The sequence below is a fragment of the Calidris pugnax genome, unplaced genomic scaffold, assembly GCF_001431845.1.
Source record: "Calidris pugnax isolate Ruff unplaced genomic scaffold, ASM143184v1 scaffold247, whole genome shotgun sequence".
Lineage (NCBI taxonomy): Eukaryota > Metazoa > Chordata > Aves > Charadriiformes > Scolopacidae > Calidris > Calidris pugnax.
The window spans coordinates 1,635,158-1,653,958 of record NW_015090980.1 but is presented as its reverse complement, the minus strand read 5'-3'; the positions used below and the strand labels follow the sequence as shown (position 1 = coordinate 1,653,958).

The window sequence follows — 18,801 nt, the reverse complement described above, 5'->3', positions numbered from 1 at the left end:
CCCACCCCCGCCGCGGGGCGCGCGCGCGCCTCGGCCGCCTCAGCGCCCGGCCCGGCCCCGGTGATTCCCTTCGGGTCCCGGTCCCCCCCCTTTTCCCCCCCAACCCTCAGAGATCCGCCCGGGCGCCGGCGGCCCGCGGCGGGTACTTGGGCATCAGTTCGTGGATGCGTCGGATGAAGTCGGATTTCTCGGCGCAGCCCTTGCAGGCCTCCCCCCAGTCGTCCAGGATCCGCCGCAGCTCCTTGACGCGCAGCTTGCGCAGGTCGGCGGTGCTCAGGTCGATCTGTTTGTCTGCGGGGACAGCGGGGGGAGAGCAGAGCCCAGCTCAGCATCGCACCCCCACCCCCTGCACCCCCCTCCGCCCCGGGGGGGCAAAGAGAAGAGGGGGAGGGACCCCGGCTCTGAGGGGTCCGGTGGCGGCTGCTGAGACCCACACGGGAGGCCAGGAAGCCAAAACAGGAGAGGGATGAGAGGTGCCAGGCTCCCGGAGGGTGGAAGGACCGTCTAAGTTAAGCTTTTGGCAGCAGAGAAGGTTTAAAACACTAAAAGTTGTTAGTAGAAGCCAGAAAGCTTGGTTGCAGCTTAGATGTAGGAGATCCACAAACAGCCCTGAAACCTCCTTTATTACATCAACAGCAATACTTCAGTTCTCTCTTCCACTGGATAAATAAAAGGCAGCAGAGTGACGTCAGAGGAGAGATAACAAGTGATAACAACAAAAGGCTTTTTAGCAAGCAACGGGACATTAGTGCAAGAAAGTATAAAGACCCACAATCCAAGGGGTGTCTCCAGGGAATGTGAGGGCAGAGACAGAGGAGAGCAGTCAGGAGGAGGTTATTTCCAAGACTGTTCTTCAGATCAGTCTTTTCAGGAAGAGTAAGTCGTCTAGGAATGCGAGAGTTCAAGGAAGGTGGTAAGAAACAGAGCGCTGAATGCTCTGAGCAGGCACCGGAGGAGGTGAGAAAGAAGCGTTTGTCAGCCTGCTCCTGGCAAACGTGAGAGCAGAGAGGACTACAGAGCTTAGCTAAGGGTTTGAACCCTGTGTGAGACATCATCCCAGGCCACAGGGCACGCTTGGCTGCTCCCCACTGTGTGCTTTACTGCATGCTCTCCTAAATAAGATAACTCCAAATAGCGATGTGAGCGCAGTAGTGCCAGTATGCCTGAGAGTTAGTTATTTCAAAGCAGACCAGTGGCTCTGCAGGAGCTAAAAAGGGTTAGTAGCCAGCAATCGTACTTGAGCATCTCCATAAAACTCTCTAGGATGTTCATGGAGAGCAACCCAGGTTGCGCAACCTAATTTGGCTAGTGACCTCGCTAAGAACTTAGGACTGAGGAGTTTTAGCATGCTGTTTTACCCCAAATGATCCACACCCCAGAAAAGCACGGGCATGTCCCCTTATGCCAGCAACTCACCGTATTTTAGTTCACAGATCTGACTGTCTTTCTTCTTTAGTTTCTCACAGATCTTTTCCACTGGGATGTGATGACTCATTGGCTTTGATACCTCGTTAATGATTTTGGTGGCTGCATCACTTGTGGCCCCAACATAATAGCACTAGAAGGAAGAAAAGAATGAGGTGGAGATGCAAGGAAAAACACTTCTAAAAGAAGAGTTTACTATCCATCTTCTCTCCTGGGTTGGTTTTGCACCTAGATGTTTACTGTTACAGAACCTTCCCAAGTGAGTGCCACAGACAGGCAAAAGGGAGCCTAACTCTGAGCTCAGGGTACTGGGCAGATGTTTCCCATTACACTGCTTTTAAAGCTGTTGAGACTGGTTGTCTTTTTTCTCAACCATTTAAAAAAAAAAAAAAGGATTAAGAATAAAGTCTTCTTCATTCAAGAAGAAAGACTTTCTGAGGTGTTCCCCCTCTGCATTTCTGATGGTGTCTCTCTAGTTCTCTTCTTAGGGAGAGTTCAGGGCCTTTTCCTTGGGGCTCTTCATTCCAGTTTAGTAAGGGCAATTTGGCTTTCTTTTATTTAGCTTTCATCGAAACAGCTGAAAAGCATAAATATTTTAACAGCTTATATAGCACCCCAAATACGGTTTAAGGGACAGCAATAAAAGCTTTGTAATCCTCAGCACTTCAGTAAGAGGGAGAAACAAGGTCAGCCAGTAAGATGTCTGTTGACAGTTTTTTTGGTAGGTTTTTTTTGTTTGTTTGTTTTTTAAGGTGAAGAGATTGAACTCCTCAAGTATTATCTGATAAAAAAATACAGGACCAAGTGTAGCCGCAGAGCTAGGAATAACACCCCTGGGAAGCCACAGCGTACAAACCCAGAAGCACTAGTTTCCCCTTGTTTGCCAAGTATTCTACAACTTATTCCCTCAAGAGACAAGTATCAATACTACTACTACTTACCAGGCGGTTCTCTTTGCCTTTTGCTTCTTTGCAGGATTTCAAGAGCTCCTTTTCAATACTGGCAGGTGTGAACTCGACATCGTTGTCCTTTAGACTCTGGTAGAACCTTCCCAGGAACGTGACACACACTGGAAGGGAAGATGGATGGAGTTATCTGCCACTGCAGTAAGGTCCTGGCAGCTCTTAGAGGGAAACAGGATAAGGGATTTGGAGAACAGAACTTCTAGAGGCTGCATTAGCAATCAGCGACTTCACACACATTTCAGTTAAGTCTTTCAGAGCACACATCAATCAACAATATGCCCCGCTATTTTTGGTGGGTTTTGGACAATCTGAGAAACCCGATCCATGGACATGTCCAGTGCCTTCTGTCCACTGTCCTGAGCGAGCAGCAAGATTCAGCCGAGGGACACAACACAAAACTGTGCCTATGCAAAAATGTAAACTTAGTTTTCTGTCTTATTCTTGCTGCTTTGGGAAGCAATTGGTGAGACCACAGGCTTCAAAATCAGTTCTGATTGAAAACCAACTCTCTCTACAGAATCCTGTTACAGACTCCAGGTGTGCTGTTTTTAGTAACACATATCACCCATTAGCAAGTTGGTTCAGTTCATGGGCAAGTTATTTCCAAGAGAAAAAGAAATTAATGTGATCACAAGCTCTCTCCACTTGGCACGTTTCTCTTCATTCCCACACGCTTCTGAACCAGCTTCGGATTGAAAAGGGGAAGAGTCTTAAAGATAACAAACTCCCACAAGTGCAGCTGAGAGGACAGACCCGAGTCCCTGCCCGTGGGGAGGGCAGGTACAACCAAGTCCTTGCGCTTTCCCTTCGGCAGCGGTCGGCTCCAGACTCAGCCCAGCACACCCGCTGTGCCTCGCTGGGGAGGAGGGCGCACAGCTAGGGTGACAACAGCACCAGGGGCTGTGTGACCGAGAGGGGACACTGCCAGCTGGCCCAGTGTCAGATTTCACTCATTCTGCTGCTCGCACAACTCGCCTGCCAACACCGGCATCGCCTGGACCCACAGCTCTGCGGCCCCACCGGTTCCTGCAGCGGGACCTGTGGATTCTCAGGACTTCCCAGGTGAGAGACAAGCGCCAGGCACTGGCCTGCCTCTAGGGGAAAGGCACAGGTTATGTCTTTGGTGTGATTTGTTTACCCCAGCAGGAAGGGATGGGCAAATATTATTGTCATTAGCAACTAGTATTTAACTCTGAACAGGAGCCGTGGCACAGGAAATGGGCAAACACAGGAGAGCGAGTATGACCCTCACAAGAACAAGTAGAAACTTACTCTCAATTTAAGACTAGAAGTAATTAGAAACTGGGCCATACAGGAAAACTTTTGTTTGTTTGTTTTGATATGCATACAACAGCATGATTTACCTCACATCAGTTTGTCCCCAGTCACAGACACACACTGATGTCCACTGTGCGCTGTTTGGAAGTGAAAACCTTTGGAAAGAATAGAGACGGTGCAGGCAGCGGGGCTATCAGCAGAGAACAAGTTTCCCCACCTGGTGCTGGGGCCGCAGCCCGGGGTCCCGCTGCACCGCGCTCCCTCCCCTTACACAGGGGCGAGCACCGCAAACTCCAACCGGCTCCGACAGCCCCAACTCGGGTTTTTTCCTGCTTCACCCGGGGAATCTGTTCCACCCCAGAGCGGTGTCATTTGCCGGGCGGCTCCACAGCTCCCACCCGGGGCTGCGGTAGGTGTTTGGGCGGGAGGTACGGTACACCTGTGTTTCCGATCTGCTGAACACCGCCTCTGGTTTTAGGCATTACCGGGGCGGACACGGGGCTGGCAGCACCCCCGGGGGGAGAGGGGCCCGCCCGGCCGCCCCGCGCGCCCCTCCCAAGCCGTTCCACCAACGGCACCCGGGCAGCGCTCCCGGCCCGGCCTGCCGGCACTTGGGCGGACTTCGGAGACTTTCCTGACGCGGGAGGAACCGCTCCCGCCGGCCCGGCACGGCCCGGCCCGGCCCCCCGACCCCTCACACCAGCGAGCGGGCCGGGCTGCGGGAGGCGGCGGCCTCGCCTCGCCTCGCCTCACCTCACCTCGCTTCACCTCGCCTCGCCTCACCTCACCGGGCCCGGGGGCCGCCAGCCCGGCCGGGCCCGCCCCCCCTCCGGCCCGGCCCCACTCACCCTCGCACTCCCCGTCGCGCAGGGCCCGGCTGCCGGCCGGCAGCAGGAGCAGGGCCAGCGCCGCCCAGAGCCCGTGGGCCGCCCGCATCCCGCCTCGCTCGGCAGCCCGCGCGCACTGTGCCCGCCGCACCGGCACCGGCACCGCCGCCCCCGCGCCGCCGGCTTCCCCCCCACTCCGCCGCCGCTCTCGCCCCATTGGCCCGCTCCTCGCCCGGCTTCCACGCTGCCCCCTCCGATTGGCCGCTCGGCTGCCTCCACGGGAGAGTTGGCGGCCGCTGATTGGGGGAGGCGGCAGAACGCGACTTTCCCCGCCTCCCTTTGCCGCCATTTTTGTTAAGGGAAAACCTTCCTCGTGCGCTTCCTAAGGGTTGCCCGCGGGCGCCATTTTCCAAAGGGGCAGATTCTCACACCTGCGGCCGAGGGGCGCGGCGAGCACGGCTCCGCCATCGCTCGCCGTCAGTAGCTGCCCTGGGGCTGTGCTGAGCGGCACCCGAGGGCTACGGCTGCCCAGGATGGGCGTCGGGAGTAGGCGGGCAGCGCGGGATGTCCCTTCGCCTGCTGGCTGTGACGGGGCGGCGGTTCGGGGCGCGCTGAGGTGAGGCTGAGGAAACGGCCCGAGGCCCTCGGGCAGCATGGGGTTTGATGCCCATGGGAGCTCCAGGCCTTCGTGCTTTTCTGGGTTCCCCGTGGGCCGAGGGTGTGTGGTGAGAGGCCGTGGGAGGGAGCTTGGCAGGGCAGAGGACCGGGCCGCCCCGCGCGCCCCTCCCAAGCCGTTCCACCAACGGCACCCGGGCAGCGCTCCCGGCCCGGCCTGCCGGCACTTGGGCGGACTTCGGAGACTTTCCTGACGCGGGAGGACCCGCCCCCGCCGGCCCGGCACGGCCCGGCCCGGCCCCCCGACCCCTCACACCAGCGAGCGGGCCGGGCTGCGGGAGGCGGCGGCCTCGCCTCGCCTCGCCTCACCTCACCTCGCTTCACCTCGCCTCGCCTCACCTCACCGGGCCCGGGGGCCGCCAGCCCGGCCGGGCCCGCCCCCCCTCCGGCCCGGCCCCACTCACCCTCGCACTCCCCGTCGCGCAGGGCCCGGCTGCCGGCCGGCAGCAGGAGCAGGGCCAGCGCCGCCCAGAGCCCGTGGGCCGCCCGCATCCCGCCTCGCTCGGCAGCCCGCGCGCACTGTGCCCGCCGCACCGGCACCGGCACCGCCGCCCCCGCGCCGCCGGCTTCCCCCCCACTCCGCCGCCGCTCTCGCCCCATTGGCCCGCTCCTCGCCCGGCTTCCACGCTGCCCCCTCCGATTGGCCGCTCGGCTGCCTCCACGGGAGAGTTGGCGGCCGCTGATTGGGGGAGGCGGCAGAACGCGACTTTCCCCGCCTCCCTTTGCCGCCATTTTTGTTAAGGGAAAACCTTCCTCGTGCGCTTCCTAAGGGTTGCCCGCGGGCGCCATTTTCCAAAGGGGCAGATTCTCACACCTGCGGCCGAGGGGCGCGGCGAGCACGGCTCCGCCATCGCTCGCCGTCAGTAGCTGCCCTGGGGCTGTGCTGAGCGGCACCCGAGGGCTACGGCTGCCCAGGATGGGCGTCGGGAGTAGGCGGGCAGCGCGGGATGTCCCTTCGCCTGCTGGCTGTGACGGGGCGGCGGTTCGGGGCGCGCTGAGGTGAGGCTGAGGAAACGGCCCGAGGCCCTCGGGCAGCATGGGGTTTGATGCCCATGGGAGCTCCAGGCCTTCGTGCTTTTCTGGGTTCCCCGTGGGCCGAGGGTGTGTGGTGAGAGGCCGTGGGAGGGAGCTTGGCAGGGCAGAGGAGGAGCCGCCTGGGTGGGCGGCCGTGGGGGGTACCCTGAGTCCTGTGAGGGGCGGTGGATGGGGGGGGTCGGCGGGGACCGGCTTCTCAGCCTTAGCGTCGACACTGATAGAGCGTGTGGTTTTTGGTGATGCCTGTACCCCCTGTGAGTTATAAGGCCTCAATTCTTTGAGGTCGGATGACTGAAAGCTGAGTGGTTAAATTAACAACTAGTGAGTGCCTTCTTTCTGGCTTTTTTTTTTTTTTTTTTTCTTTCCATAGCCAATGAGAAAACTAAGATTTTTTAATATATATTTTTAAATTCCTATCCCAGTCACTGTGCCTATCGCCATCTGTTCCCAAAGCCCTCACAGGATGTGCTGGGAACTGCCTTGAGCAGTCCCCGACCCTATGAGTTTTTAACTTCAGTCCTTTGGAAGTTGTAGGCTAGTTGGGGAAGTAGCACACCCTGTTGATATGTTTCTTTTCTTAGGGTCTGTATGTTTAACTGTACGTGTCCTAGAATATTATTCTAGTAAAGGAAAGTAGAAGCGAAGTCATACAGCCCTGTGTTACGGGGGGGAGCGCCCATCTTAGCTTGGTGGGTTCTCCTGGTGCAGGAAGACTTAACGAGGCAGCCTAGTTGTGCCTGCCCCAAGCAAAGCCATGGGGAATTTTTCAGTGTCTTAACTTCTCTTGTGGGTCATCAGCTGCAAATTATAAGCCTTGATGAGGAGAGACAGGGAGGAGGGGAGGAGGAGCAACCTGGTTCAGCAAAGGTCGCGTAGCAGGTGAGCAGTAATTAGGGCACTATATCTTGCATGTGTGAATACATCACATCTGTTTTATCAGATGGAAGAGGTAGCTTTTTGCCTTTCTAGACTTCATTATCTCTCAAAATGTGTTTATTAAGATTGGTAATGATATTAGTGTCTTGTTTTTGTTGTGGTTTGTTTTTTTTTTAAGTCAGTCCATAATGATTTTGAGAATTACTGAATATCAGTGTACTTCAGGAAAATCATTGGCTTTTCTAAATTTATACCGATTGGCCACTAAAGTCACTTAGTTGTGCTGAGAAGTGGTTACTTAAATTGCCCTTTTTTCCTGGCGGGATAATGGGCAAAAGAGCTGCAAGATGAAGTGGCGTATTAATGAGTTGGAAGTAGGGCTTAAATTCAGGATTCCATGAATTTCGAAGCTTCACAGTCAGGAGGAAGTTTAACTATCAAAGGAGTGCAGTTGTGAAACAGATCTTCAAGCAAAGTAGGAATCTTGTACATTTTTATAGAACAGACTGTGACAGGGGTGATTTTTATTTGGTTTTGGATTGGGAAATGAGTGTCTATGTGTTTCAATACAGGACTCTCGAATGGCTTTGAGGAAGAGCAAAGACTCCTTTTGATTTTTTTTTTCTCCCTTTTTTGTTTATCTTTTCTTTTTATTTATACTTTATTATATAATTATATATTTTCCAATATTTCAGCAATTAGAAAAGATTGTCTTCTTTTTACTTTCTGCTTCTTTTTTGAGCCATGGCTAGTTTTTTAGGGTTCTGTCCATTCCACCACCCTCCAGCTGCTGTCTTCCTCCACAGCATTAGGGGTTTGTCATGGCTGAAGCCTGGGTGCTGGACAGCTTGTGCTGGCTGTTACCAGTCTAAGTTGGATGGGTGTTGAAAAGGCAAAGACTTGCCTCACCTCTCCCTTTTAAATGTGCCCCTTAATTTCCACATGTATAAGCAGTAGGAAGATCTCTGGCTGACCTCCAGAGATCTTCCTTTGGTGTCGCCTGCTCAGGAGACTTTGAGTTGTGCCAAGTTTCACGGTTCCTGGTGTTTATCTCTTGAAAGTGACTGGGATGAGGATTTCGTTTTGGATGCAGAAGTTGGTTGTTTTTATTATTTAAAAGCCCCTCAGCTGTTAGGGAGGCTTCAGCTCCTGTTTCGCTGTCACAGTTTAATGTTTGAGTTGAAACTATAGCTGTGGGAGGATATTCAGCAATTAATTCCCTCTTTGGAGTAAGAGTAATCTGACAAGAACAAGGAAGGATATGAGGTCGTCTTGTATGTGAGAATTTGATAGACAAAGTGTGGGTGGAGTTTTACATTGTTATTAGGAAGATGCAAAGGATGTGGGAGCCAGTGATGAGGGTGTCTAGTCCTCCTCTAGACTGTGTGCTTGGACTGATTAAATAGAAAGTATTAGCTCTCTTCTGGGGAGGTTGCTGGTGCTATGTCCGTTGTGGTTGCTGTACCTACAGGATGCCAGAGGGACAGGGGTGGCTGTGCTTGTTCCCCCATGCTCATGGAAGTGCTTGGCTGTGGGTTTGGTTGTAGTATTAGCTAAGCCAAATAGTACTGAAGAGGTGAGGTGCTGGGAGACCGGAGAGGGACTGTGCAGTAAATGGTCACAGACTTAGAGCTGGAGCGTGTGGCAGAGTGAGGAGTAAACTTGTAGTGACTTCTGGTCAGTTATTTGGCCAGTTTTTGGAGCTACTTTGGTAGCGCAGAGTGCCATATGATGGAGGGGTAGTCTGCTGGGAGTTTAGTGTTGAACGTGACTGTTCTCCAGGCTGTGGGTGGTTTCACAGTAAAGGATAGTCTTTATTCCATTGTATCTGGGCATGTATGAGTGAGAGAAAGGTGGTTGATTTAAAGAATACCTAAATAGAATGTCCCTTTTCAATTTTGCATGTGGTGGGTGTTGTTTAGAGAGAAGGAACTCTTAGGAAGAAGCAGAAATTTATTGCAGCATTTAAATGGTTTGCTTGTTTTCACCATTGATGATCACCAGAGTTGGGATTGAAGTTGTTTCTAACCAGGCAATTTCTGTAGCTGAAAGTGCTCTACGTGGGGTGGGGGAAGCGAAAAGGAAAAAAGAGGAATGATGTAGCTGTGAGTATTTGGTTTTGTGCTGGGGGCTCCTGCAGCATATGATTTTGGGGGCTAATAGTACAAAAGGAAGATGTGAGCAGGGTAGGGCTAATAGGGGAGATGGCATATGAACAACTCTTAAATAGTGGGTTGGAAGGAACCTTCAAGATCACCTTGTCTCAAAGCCCCCCACCCCTCCCTGGGCAGGGACACCTCCCACCAAACCAGGTTGCTCAAAGCCCCATCCAGCCTGGCCTTGAACCCCTCCAGGGATGGGGCAGCCACAGCTTCTCTGGGCAACCTGTTCCAGTGTCTCAGCACCCTCACAGGAAAGAATTTCTTCCTGATATCTAATCTAAATCTCCCCTCTTTCAGTTTAAAACATTACTCTCCTATCGCTACCCTTCCCCCCCCTCCCCAAGAGTCCCTCCTCATCTTTCTTGTTGGCCCCTTTAGGGACTGAAAGGCTGTGATAAGGTCTCCCTGGAGCCTTCTATTCTCTGGGCTAATAAACCAGTCAGTACAGGCTAAGGGGGCAAGGGCAGCCTGTTAAGAGCAACCAGGAGAGTGAATTGGGCTTGGTAGATCTGTGGGGAATAAAAAGTTGTTGGTGGTGTTGGGAGGTTTAAGTGAAGTTGGTAAATGGCAGAAGCTGTGTGTTAGTGGTGAGGCTGCTGTGTGGGCTGGACCTTTGCTGGCCTTGCAGTCTGAAAAATGCATATCTCTGTATAGCTGTTGGAGTAGATGAAGGGGGGAGGCCAGCTTTGGGTGTTCATCTGAGAGGACAAGGAACATGTTCTGTCAGGGTGGAGGTGAAATCAGGTTAGTTTGGTGGAAAAATGTAATGCAGTACTACTGTGAAGGAACACTGAATAGAAGCTGAAGTGTAGTAGAACTACTATTCCAAATTTGGGTTTAATTCATGCAGTGATTGATAGTAAAGCCTGTGAAAAGGGAGAAGCAGTATGTGAATTGTCTGCTAATACTAAAGAGAAGACTTGTAGCTAGGACCTCTTGGCAGTGGGTATAATGTAGAGTGTGTGTACGTGTCCTTATGAACATTGTTCTGTGTTACTATGTCCGTGGTTTAAGAAGAGTCAACAGCTAGAGGCACATTTATGCAGAGGTGCAGAGGGCTGACTCTATGAGCTAGGTTGTAGTCCTTTCTAGAGGTTTAATTTCTCCTCTTAACAGCTTTATAATGAAATTCATACTGAGTTGCACAAGTCATATATTGAAACTCTGCTCAAGCTTTCTTATTTAGATAAGGAGAGGTATTTGAGCAGAGTATTCAGATTTCAATCTGACTAGTGTTGCCTTAGCTTAAATCAAATGTTTGACTTGCACTGAAAAGAGTGGTTGGTTTTACCAGAAACTAGATGATTTTTTGTTTGAACACTTGCTTATAGCTGAGGGCTTCACACGTTTTGTTGTGTCTAATACACTTTATTTCCTATGCTTGGCTAATAAATGCTTCTTAGGTGAATAAAACCCTATTTGCTTAAATAAGACTTGTTAAGTTGGGCTAGAAAGTGTCTCACAGGGTGTGATTTATACAGTTTTTCAGGTGTCAGGTAAACACTTTAGTTAAGCCACACTTCGATATTTTAGGTGCGCTTTGAAGTACCTTGTTACAGTGTATCTCTCTCAGTATTTGTGTGTATCAAGGGTGGCTTGGCAGTTTCTGTACACCCCAAGGCCAGCTTATTATTATATTTTTACTGCTAAACATCTTTTGGGACAAGTTTTATATGCTTTTTGGTGGTTTGTCAGGACAGGATGGGACAAATGGGTTACTACTTCTGTCTCCTGCATCTTGACCTGGTTCATTAGTGGTAATGGAAAAAAATGCACATCTTTTGAGATTACTTGTATGTAGAAGTCACTGTAGCTTTCAATTATGGAATCCTGTGTTCCTACATGTCATAATTACTATTCTTTCACACCTGTTCTTTTAAAATTTATTGGTATTTAAATACTTAAAATTGAGAAATTAAATCACTGCCAAAATGTCTTGCTATTGCAATAAAAACAAGTGAAACAAGCTATCACTCATCCAATAGCCATCTGCGCAGTGAGGTGTGTATTGGAGGAACTAATCACCACTTCCATTGGTTTTTGAAAGTATTGGCTCAAAACTGTGTATTAAAGCTGGGATAGAGAAGCAGGAGTCTAGGATTTATATGATGGATACAACAACAGTCTGACTGCCACGACTAGCTGGTCGGTATGCCTGATGCTTGCTCTAAGAAGCTGATATTAAATAAAATAGTGTACTTCAGCCAAGAGAACAACGTGGAAGCTGTTCCCTCACCACATATCAGGTCACATAATAGCCACAAGGTCCTTTTGGTTGCCCCCCCATTTTCCTCATTCACAAAAAAGTGGGAAGCGATGGCTGTTTCCAGAAACCTTGCGAACATTTGGAGCAGCCTGAGGATAACCCTGTCTGGATAGAATGAAGATACAGCTGTACTGTTTTAATGTCAGGTATTAATCTTTAATTCCACATCACAGCAGTCGAGTGAATGGGTAAGGGAAAGAAACCCAAAACAAACGGCAGATATTTACATCTAAAATTCACACCACTTATTTGTTGGTTCTGGAAACATGCTATCACAATATATACAATGAAGTACCTTTAGGACACTTGTACAAATTATTTTTTTCCTTTTAAATTTGATTTCCATTATAGATAAGATAGCTGTTTTCATTTTATTTTAAACATGAATACACAAAAGAGAAGTGGTTAGAGGTTTTTGCCTTTTTTAAATAAGCACAGAATGCCAGAGGTTAAAAACACATTTACAGGGCAGAATACCAGTCAGACATCACAATCTATACATTTTTTGCTCAATTTCCTGTACAAATACACAGCATTCAAATGGGGGTATTTACAAAGAAGCATGATCAGAGGAAATTTTAAATATCACATAATTTGTTTCCCAAAGGCTCTTGCTCTCTCCAGCCTCCCCAGTTTTGGCTGATTCTCCCACAGAAGGGATATGCAATATCCCTTACCTAAAAAAGGGTCAGTAAGCTAAAAAGCAATCGGGGGAAAAGAATCTTAAGTCTTGCACACAGCAATAAAACCATTGAAACCCAACCGTTGGAAAAGAAAAATTTGTAGGATTCAGAGAAATTGTTTTAATTGCTTTTCTTCTACTACTGTAGTTTCTTCTCAATTTTGTTTCAGACGGGGCCAGCAGGTACACTGACGATGGAGAGATTAGTCGCAGAATTCCACCAATTTTCTCAGGAATGCACATGCTATTTTGTTACGCAAAGAAAACCCAATGAAGGCAAGTACATCATCTTAAGTTTGAATTAGAGTTAAGTACAGAATGACAAGGTCCTGGTCAAAACATCCTGTTGCTGTGGTTTGTACAAGGAATCTTCAAATCCTGCTGGGCCAGGGCAACAGCAGCTGTTGCTTCCACCTACTCCAGGACTGAGCTTGATGCTGGAGCCGTACTATGCTGTAAGACACCCCACCCTACAGAGAAGTATTAGTTCCAACATTCACAAAATCTTAACAATAGTCTTTCTATCATCTTCTGCCCCCTTTAAGGCAAGCACTGAAAAGGGAGACAGAATACTTGGTAGATATCAGAACAGTAACAGAAATTTAACTCCAGAGAGGCTTAAATTTGGTAAATTCAGCAATTTATTCCATCCTTCTCTGTGTGGACCTGCCATAAACTGGGTAATTGTATACATCATCTGACTGATTTTCAAACCCTTACAGGTACATAGTAATGTCAGACTCCCCCAATGGACTCACTGCTGTTGTACAATGTCTCTAATCAGAGCAGGATGATGTTTTGAGGGACTGATTAGAGCTCCAGTGGGCAGCTTTTCCAGCTGACTGGGACTTACTCCCATGTTAGTTGCATTCTTGTTTTTGCAAAGTTTTTTTTTATTTGCAAGACCTGCTGTTTTTTTTTTTTTTCAATAAGGAAGTCACTACATTTACTACTTCTAATCTTCCTGCCAAAAAATAAAAAAGGCAGGGGAGATGGAATTGAATACTTAGTTCTCTTAAAAACTTCACTTCAAGAATCTCAGTCAGATTGGAGAATAGCCTATGTGAAAATATTTCTCTCATTTTTAAGGAATTACTTTGACTTAGCTTTATCGAAAACATAATTTAGAGTTTTCATACATGTGTTCCGTACCAGAGACCCAGCTTGGTTCATTAACGTTTAGGACTGTCCTAGTATTGGAAAACTCTCCTTCCTGCTAGAGACGAGATGTCCACTATAGGCCAGGTTTTATTATCACTGTCTTAATTGTGAAGGGTATAATGATTACAAGCAGCCTGTGTTAGTAACAAAATAGAGGAAGCAAGAGAGACTTTGTTCCAGCCAAATAGGCCATTTAAGAAACAAATCCATAACTTAGTAGTTCTGCATGGGCTAGAGCTTGAGAAAGAAAATAAAATAAAAAAAAAAATCCTCTTAAAAATCCCCTTCATACAACCGCTGAGTCCAGATAGACCATCTTTAGGAGAATTCAGAAGCAACGTACTCTGCCCAGTCACTGTATTTAGAGGTAGTGCTAAAGGTGACCTGTAAAAGATTTGTAATATCCTTTTTTGCTTCTTTACGCTGTTTGTAGCTCGAGAAACGGAGTGGTTGGGGCAAGAACTGAATATGGAAGTTGAGTGCTATTCCTGTTTCTGACACTAATTTCTATGGTGGAGGTAAGTCTCTTACTTGAATGTGCTTCAGGTTTTTCAGTGGTAAGGAAGAGGGTGGCCCGTGCCCATCCTCTGGAGTGTGCTTTGCAATCGGGTGGGAAGGGTTCTAAGGCAGGGTAAAACATGCGTGGGGCATGCCAGGGGGAAGGAGCATTGCTTGTTTATGTAAAAACACTAAATAGTTGATACTCTCTTGATTGAAAGTTTCTTGAAATATACTGAAAAGAGGAATAAAAGATTTCTTATCGTTCTTTTTGAAGACCGTATCTTGGCTCTGTTACCCACAGTATTTCTGCCTGGTTTGTGTTGTACTGAGCTAAGCAAATACTGATTAAAAGGCTTGTTTTGTGTTCACAAACTTGTACTCCCTTCACCTCTGCACAGTTCCATTTCTTGGGTTTAGTGTGTGGGGGTTCGTTTTGGTTTTTGTTTTGTTTTAAACATTCTTTTTGGAGCCGGTCAATTAAAAAAAAAGGCAGGGGAAGGGGGAAGGCTGTATTGCTGCCTGAGGAGAAAAGAAACCAACCTTCCAGAAGAGTCAAAAAGCAACTCTTAAAGCTTCTTTATACATTCTAAAGAAGCAAAAGAGGAATCAAACATTTCTTCTTTACAGGTTGCCTTTAAGATCCCTGACTCTAGGGTGTACACTAGACACTGGGCGTTTCTTGAATCTTTGTGTTTGCTGTCTACTGTGAGAGATGGAGATTCTTTCTGCACACCAGCTGCAGTGAGTTTTTTGGAGGGATTGAGGACGTTATGTTAACGGGGAATGAATCTCAGCTCTTGGGTGATGAAAGTTGGTGAGAATTGTGATGTTCAGCCCTGAGGCAAGGATTATTGGATATGATGCATTTAAGCCACCTTTTCTTTACTGGCTGGGTCATCAACCAGCTGTGGCATGAGAAACTCAATTTGGTTGTTTGTTTCTTTTTTTTTTTTTTTTTTTTTTTTTTTTTTTTTTTTTTTTTTTTTTTTTTTTCTTTTCTTTTTAAACTGGAATAGAAATGCTGGTGTCAACAGCCTGCCCAAAGTTGGGCATGGGAAAGGCCTACAATTAGGTTGCAGCTCCAATGGCTACTAACCCCCTCTCATCCCGTAGCACAGATGAATAGCGTATGATTCCAATGAGAAAGCAGGTTGGTTTAGCCAGTGAAAGCAAAATTTAAGAAATCAAACAGTACGTAAAAAACAAAGGAGGCAGAGTTTGTTGGAAATGATATCTTGGAAATCAGTGCATCAGCACTGGTTAGATTGCCTCAGCACCTATGAACCAATGCAGGGAGATCACTGCACAGATATGTACAATCCTGCTCTCAAAAGAGCCAAATTCTTCTTAGAATTGCCATCTTTCCACTGCCTGCAGCTCATGCACCTTCCAGCCTGACAGTTCATAGAATCCCTGATTTCAGCAATGAGCTTTCACTTCTGTACAGCAAAGAAATATGTCCCTAGTGCAACTGCTTCTACTCATGTGCGTCTCAGAACTGGGAGGAAAACAGTTTCAAAATCAGCTTGCCACATTCCTCCCTTTTTCCCCCTCCGCTTAAAATTGTATTTTTCAGCTTCTGCAAGTCTCTATGGCTCGTGTGCCATATGATGTGGTTAAGAAACTGCAGAAGGAATAAACTGTCCACTGCACAGAAAGTTAAAAAACATAACGGAAAGGTGTAAAAAGAAATTAAAAAGGAAAGCAGCAACCTCTCATGCTGGCCCAATTGCCTTTGTGGGCTCCAGACATAAACTTGCGGCAGTAGAAAATCGGTTTGCTGTTCTCCGAGTCCTCCTCTCTCCTTTGTAGTCAGACCTGGAAGGACGATGCAAGCTGCTTACCAGGAGTTGTCCCTACTGCTCGCTGATGCCGTGCTCCCACGCTACCCTGGCCTGGTCTTCTTTTCCACCACTCACTGGTTGGGACACTTTACGATGCAATGGGCGGTGTTTGTCATCATCTTCAATTATCATCCCCTCCTCGTTCTCCATGTTTGGCAGCCGGGAATGGTAAGGTTTGGGGGGTAGAGCAGGAGGGTCCATGGTGTCCTGAGGAATGACTCCGGATGGAGCAGAGTGGCTTCGGCATGGCTGGGATTTGAGCGACTCTAGGACATCAGGCTCAGAGAGACTGTACCTGACAGGGAGGTAGGGCGTCTCTAGGTCTTCATCAGTGTTCCAGGCCTGGCTGGGGACAGAATCCATGGTGTCTGTGCGAGGAGGTGGTTCAGAAGAATGTCCAAAATTGCTCTCGCTCAAGGAGGAGACACCGCTGCTGGCACTGCCGGATAAAGTGGAGTTACTTCCATCGAGACCAGACTGCGGACTGGTGGGCGATGCAGGGATAGGATGAAGAGGGGACTGTTTGGAGAAAAACAAAACCAGGTTAAAATTGACAAAGGGGGCAACACTCCCATCTTGTGTATTGTTCCACCTTTCAGCTTTTGACAGTGAAGTTAACAATGGTGCAGTTCCATTTGTGTTCAAAATGTCAACGATTATTGGTTTATGTCTGAATTCCCCTACTTGTATGGATGTGCCTCTTGTCGGCAGATAAGTGCACTTAACGAAACAGTAATTAAGGTGATAATCAGGGTGCCTGAAATCACAGCAAATGGTGCAAAGAAGGAAAGTGGAAAGGCCTACAACCTGTGTAAGTTATTTCTAGGGAATTCAACTCTGGAATAGGTTATGAGCTTTCAGTAGGTTTTCTCGAGTGTAAGTTACCAGCATGTTAAAAATAGCATTTCTGTATTCAAAAACTGTCTGGTGGGAGCGGAGGGGGTTGTGGTCCTTCAGGAGCCTATTTTCCTTCTACATCCCTCTCTGCTCTCCCGCTGCTCCCCTTTTTACCTTGCGCAGTGTTCGTGCAGGCAGTGCTGGAGGAGCGTCACTGAGCTGGTGATGGAAGGCATCGAAGTGCAGTGAGTAGTGTCCTGGAACGAGACAAGGATCAGAAAGGCAGACTTGTGCTGCCTGGCTGCAGTGAAGGAGTGGGGGTTTTAGATTCTGTAACTCCAGAAACAGCTCCAAATGCTGATCACTCCACTCCAGCCTAGGGCTTCCCTTCTGCTAGAGATCCTGGAGTGCATCTGTCATATCACAAAAGGCTAGCGAGGAGTTAAGCGCAGTGATAAGATTTCCACCCACTGCTGTTATCAAGGATTTCATGGCAAGGCAACAGGCTCATACACATTTGAAGTTTCAAACCTTAAATCACTGCTGAAGATGGTCATTGGCAAGAAGCCAGGCCAAGTTTCAACACTCGCACACTTAATTCTAGTCCCAAAATACACGCAAGTCCATCTTATAATAAGGACTGCAAAAAAAAAATTTGAAGATTTTGAAAAAAAAACCAAAAAATTGCAAACTTTGTCCAGTGCTAACCTAGTAGACCAGGAAAGACTCTGGGTTTTTGTTTCTGATTGTTTTGACAGGGAGGAAAAAAAAGGCTAAGGTCAGCTTTCAGATGGTCTAGATTTACCTGTGTGTGACTGCAGGCATTACGCAGCCGGCCTACTGGGCATTTCCTTACCATGGGGCAGGCTTCGGGGAGGCACTGGTGGGGCCAAGATGCTCCCAACGTGGGCAGACAGGAATGGCAGGGCCTCTCTGGTTCCGCTGTCTAGGCTCCAGCTGCTGGGTGCTGCTGGCACAGCTGAAGGATTGAAACAGATTGAACTTGGGTAACGGAACAGGGCGTTTGTGGAGCCAGGAGGACTGGCTTTCCAGCGTGCTCTTGAGTAATGAAGAGAGAGATTCCAGGGACTGAGTGAAGGGAGGGTTGAAGGCGCACAAAGACAGCGTCTACAGGGTGTTAAGTTTATAGGCTGCTTTGTTAAGGAAGCGAGAGTTAGGTGATCACAGTGTTAGTCTGTCCATCTCCCTTCCATCACCCCCTCGGCTCATTTCTAGCAAATCTGAAGAGCAGTACAACTCTGCCGGGATGGTTTTTGCAAACCAGTAAGTAAAAATGAAACCTCTCTGATGGAAAGCTAGATCTCAGTTGTGAGCTGTTCTGCCTGATGGTAAATGATGACAGAGCAGAAGGGAACGTGTGGCAGAACCTCATGAAAGACAGAAAGGCCTGTTGCTACACTACAGTGGCTAAGACCAAATAAAGGACATGAGGGAAATCACATGTCAATCTGTTCCAAAAGAAATCACAACTTTAAAGCCCCAATTTACTAAGCTACAGAGTTGATAAAAAGTTTTGATGACAAAATATTTAAGGACAGCAGTTCAGACTCCTTATATTATAAAGTCACCTAAAGACTTCGTTGATCAGGAAGGGTAGAGAGAGTACGATTTTCATTACTTTAGTTATTCATAGAAATAAAAGCTGCTTCTTTCCAACAAGAACATTTTCAAGAACAAGTTTTGAGAATTCCGTCAACCTTAAACACCTTCCTTTCTTCCAAACACACTGCAAGACTCGATTCGTTCTGAGAAGACAGACATGCAGTAAGCGTATGTTTATTTAAAAGAAATAACCATTTCTTCAGATTAGCGAAGAAAAGAAAAAAGGAAAACAGAGTAATTCGGTGAGCTTACCGAAGAAAACTGAGATAAAAATAGTGTTTTCCATCTTCAGTTTGGAAAATGGAAGCTTGGAGAAATAATCATGGAGTTTGACATCTGAAGAGGATTTCTCCTTAATTAAAATGCCTGCAGACATCTTTGGTGCGTTTCTTTTCCAAAATGACTTTCAAAATTTCTGATTTTTTTTTTTCTCTTTAGTTCATGAGTGAACATGAACACAGGCTCCCCAAAAGCTTAAATTCCCTAAAGTAAAAAAGATCACAAAGCAACAGCTTCATAAGAAGGAACAAACCCCATAAAAATATAACAGTAAATGTTGTTTTCAAAGAGACACTCTCACACTGAGAAAGGTGTACAAAGAAGGTAGGAAGAATCTTGACAAAGAACAAGTTCAAACCAAGGGA

The 18,801-nt window shown here is 47.9% G+C and overlaps 2 protein-coding genes across 3 annotated transcripts in view; both read right to left on the bottom strand.

Moving 5' to 3' along the window:
- Positions 1-77: 77 nt before the first annotated feature.
- MANF (mesencephalic astrocyte-derived neurotrophic factor) lies at positions 78-5,723 on the bottom strand. 2 transcript variants are annotated; one of them, XM_014953539.1, is made up of 4 exons: positions 5,575-5,723; positions 2,367-2,494; positions 1,417-1,558; positions 78-291 (listed from the first exon to the last, which is right to left on the bottom strand). In XM_014953539.1, exons 1-4 carry the CDS (start codon positions 5,660-5,662, stop codon positions 107-109), a joined length of 543 nt encoding a protein of 180 aa, XP_014809025.1. In that variant the 5' UTR covers positions 5,663-5,723; the 3' UTR covers positions 78-106. The 2 variants fall into 2 exon arrangements, with proteins under 2 accessions (XP_014809025.1, XP_014809024.1); XM_014953538.1 differs by lacking the exon at positions 5,575-5,723 and adding an exon at positions 4,517-4,696 and having other exon boundaries at positions 81-291.
- Positions 5,724-14,847: 9,124 nt separating this feature from the next.
- The window catches only part of DOCK3 (dedicator of cytokinesis 3), a 243,213-nt gene continuing 239,259 nt past the window's right edge, over positions 14,848-18,801 (bottom strand). Inside the window, exons 54-56 of the mRNA XM_014953482.1 lie at positions 17,391-17,513; positions 16,709-16,791; positions 14,848-16,216 (exon numbers count right to left, since the gene is read on the bottom strand). Of these exons, the coding sequence (XP_014808968.1) occupies positions 15,710-16,216; positions 16,709-16,791; positions 17,391-17,513 (713 nt within the window). The 3' untranslated portion in view covers positions 14,848-15,709. The remainder of the gene's footprint in view (positions 16,217-16,708; positions 16,792-17,390; positions 17,514-18,801) is intronic.

What these genes read in the sequence shown, in the direction of transcription:
- MANF (XM_014953539.1), bottom strand. Translation starts at nt 5,662, where the DNA reads ATGCGGGCGGCCCACGGGCTCTGGGCGGCGCTGGCCCTGCTCCTGCTG. An exon ending in AAGGCAAAGAGAACCGCCTG is followed by an intron (nt 1,559 to 2,366) that starts GTAAGTAGTAGT and finishes TCTTCCTTCTAG; the next exon opens with TGCTATTATGTTGGGGCCAC. An exon ending in GATCTGTGAACTAAAATACG is followed by an intron (nt 292 to 1,416) that starts GTGAGTTGCTGG and finishes CTGTCCCCGCAG; the next exon opens with ACAAACAGATCGACCTGAGC.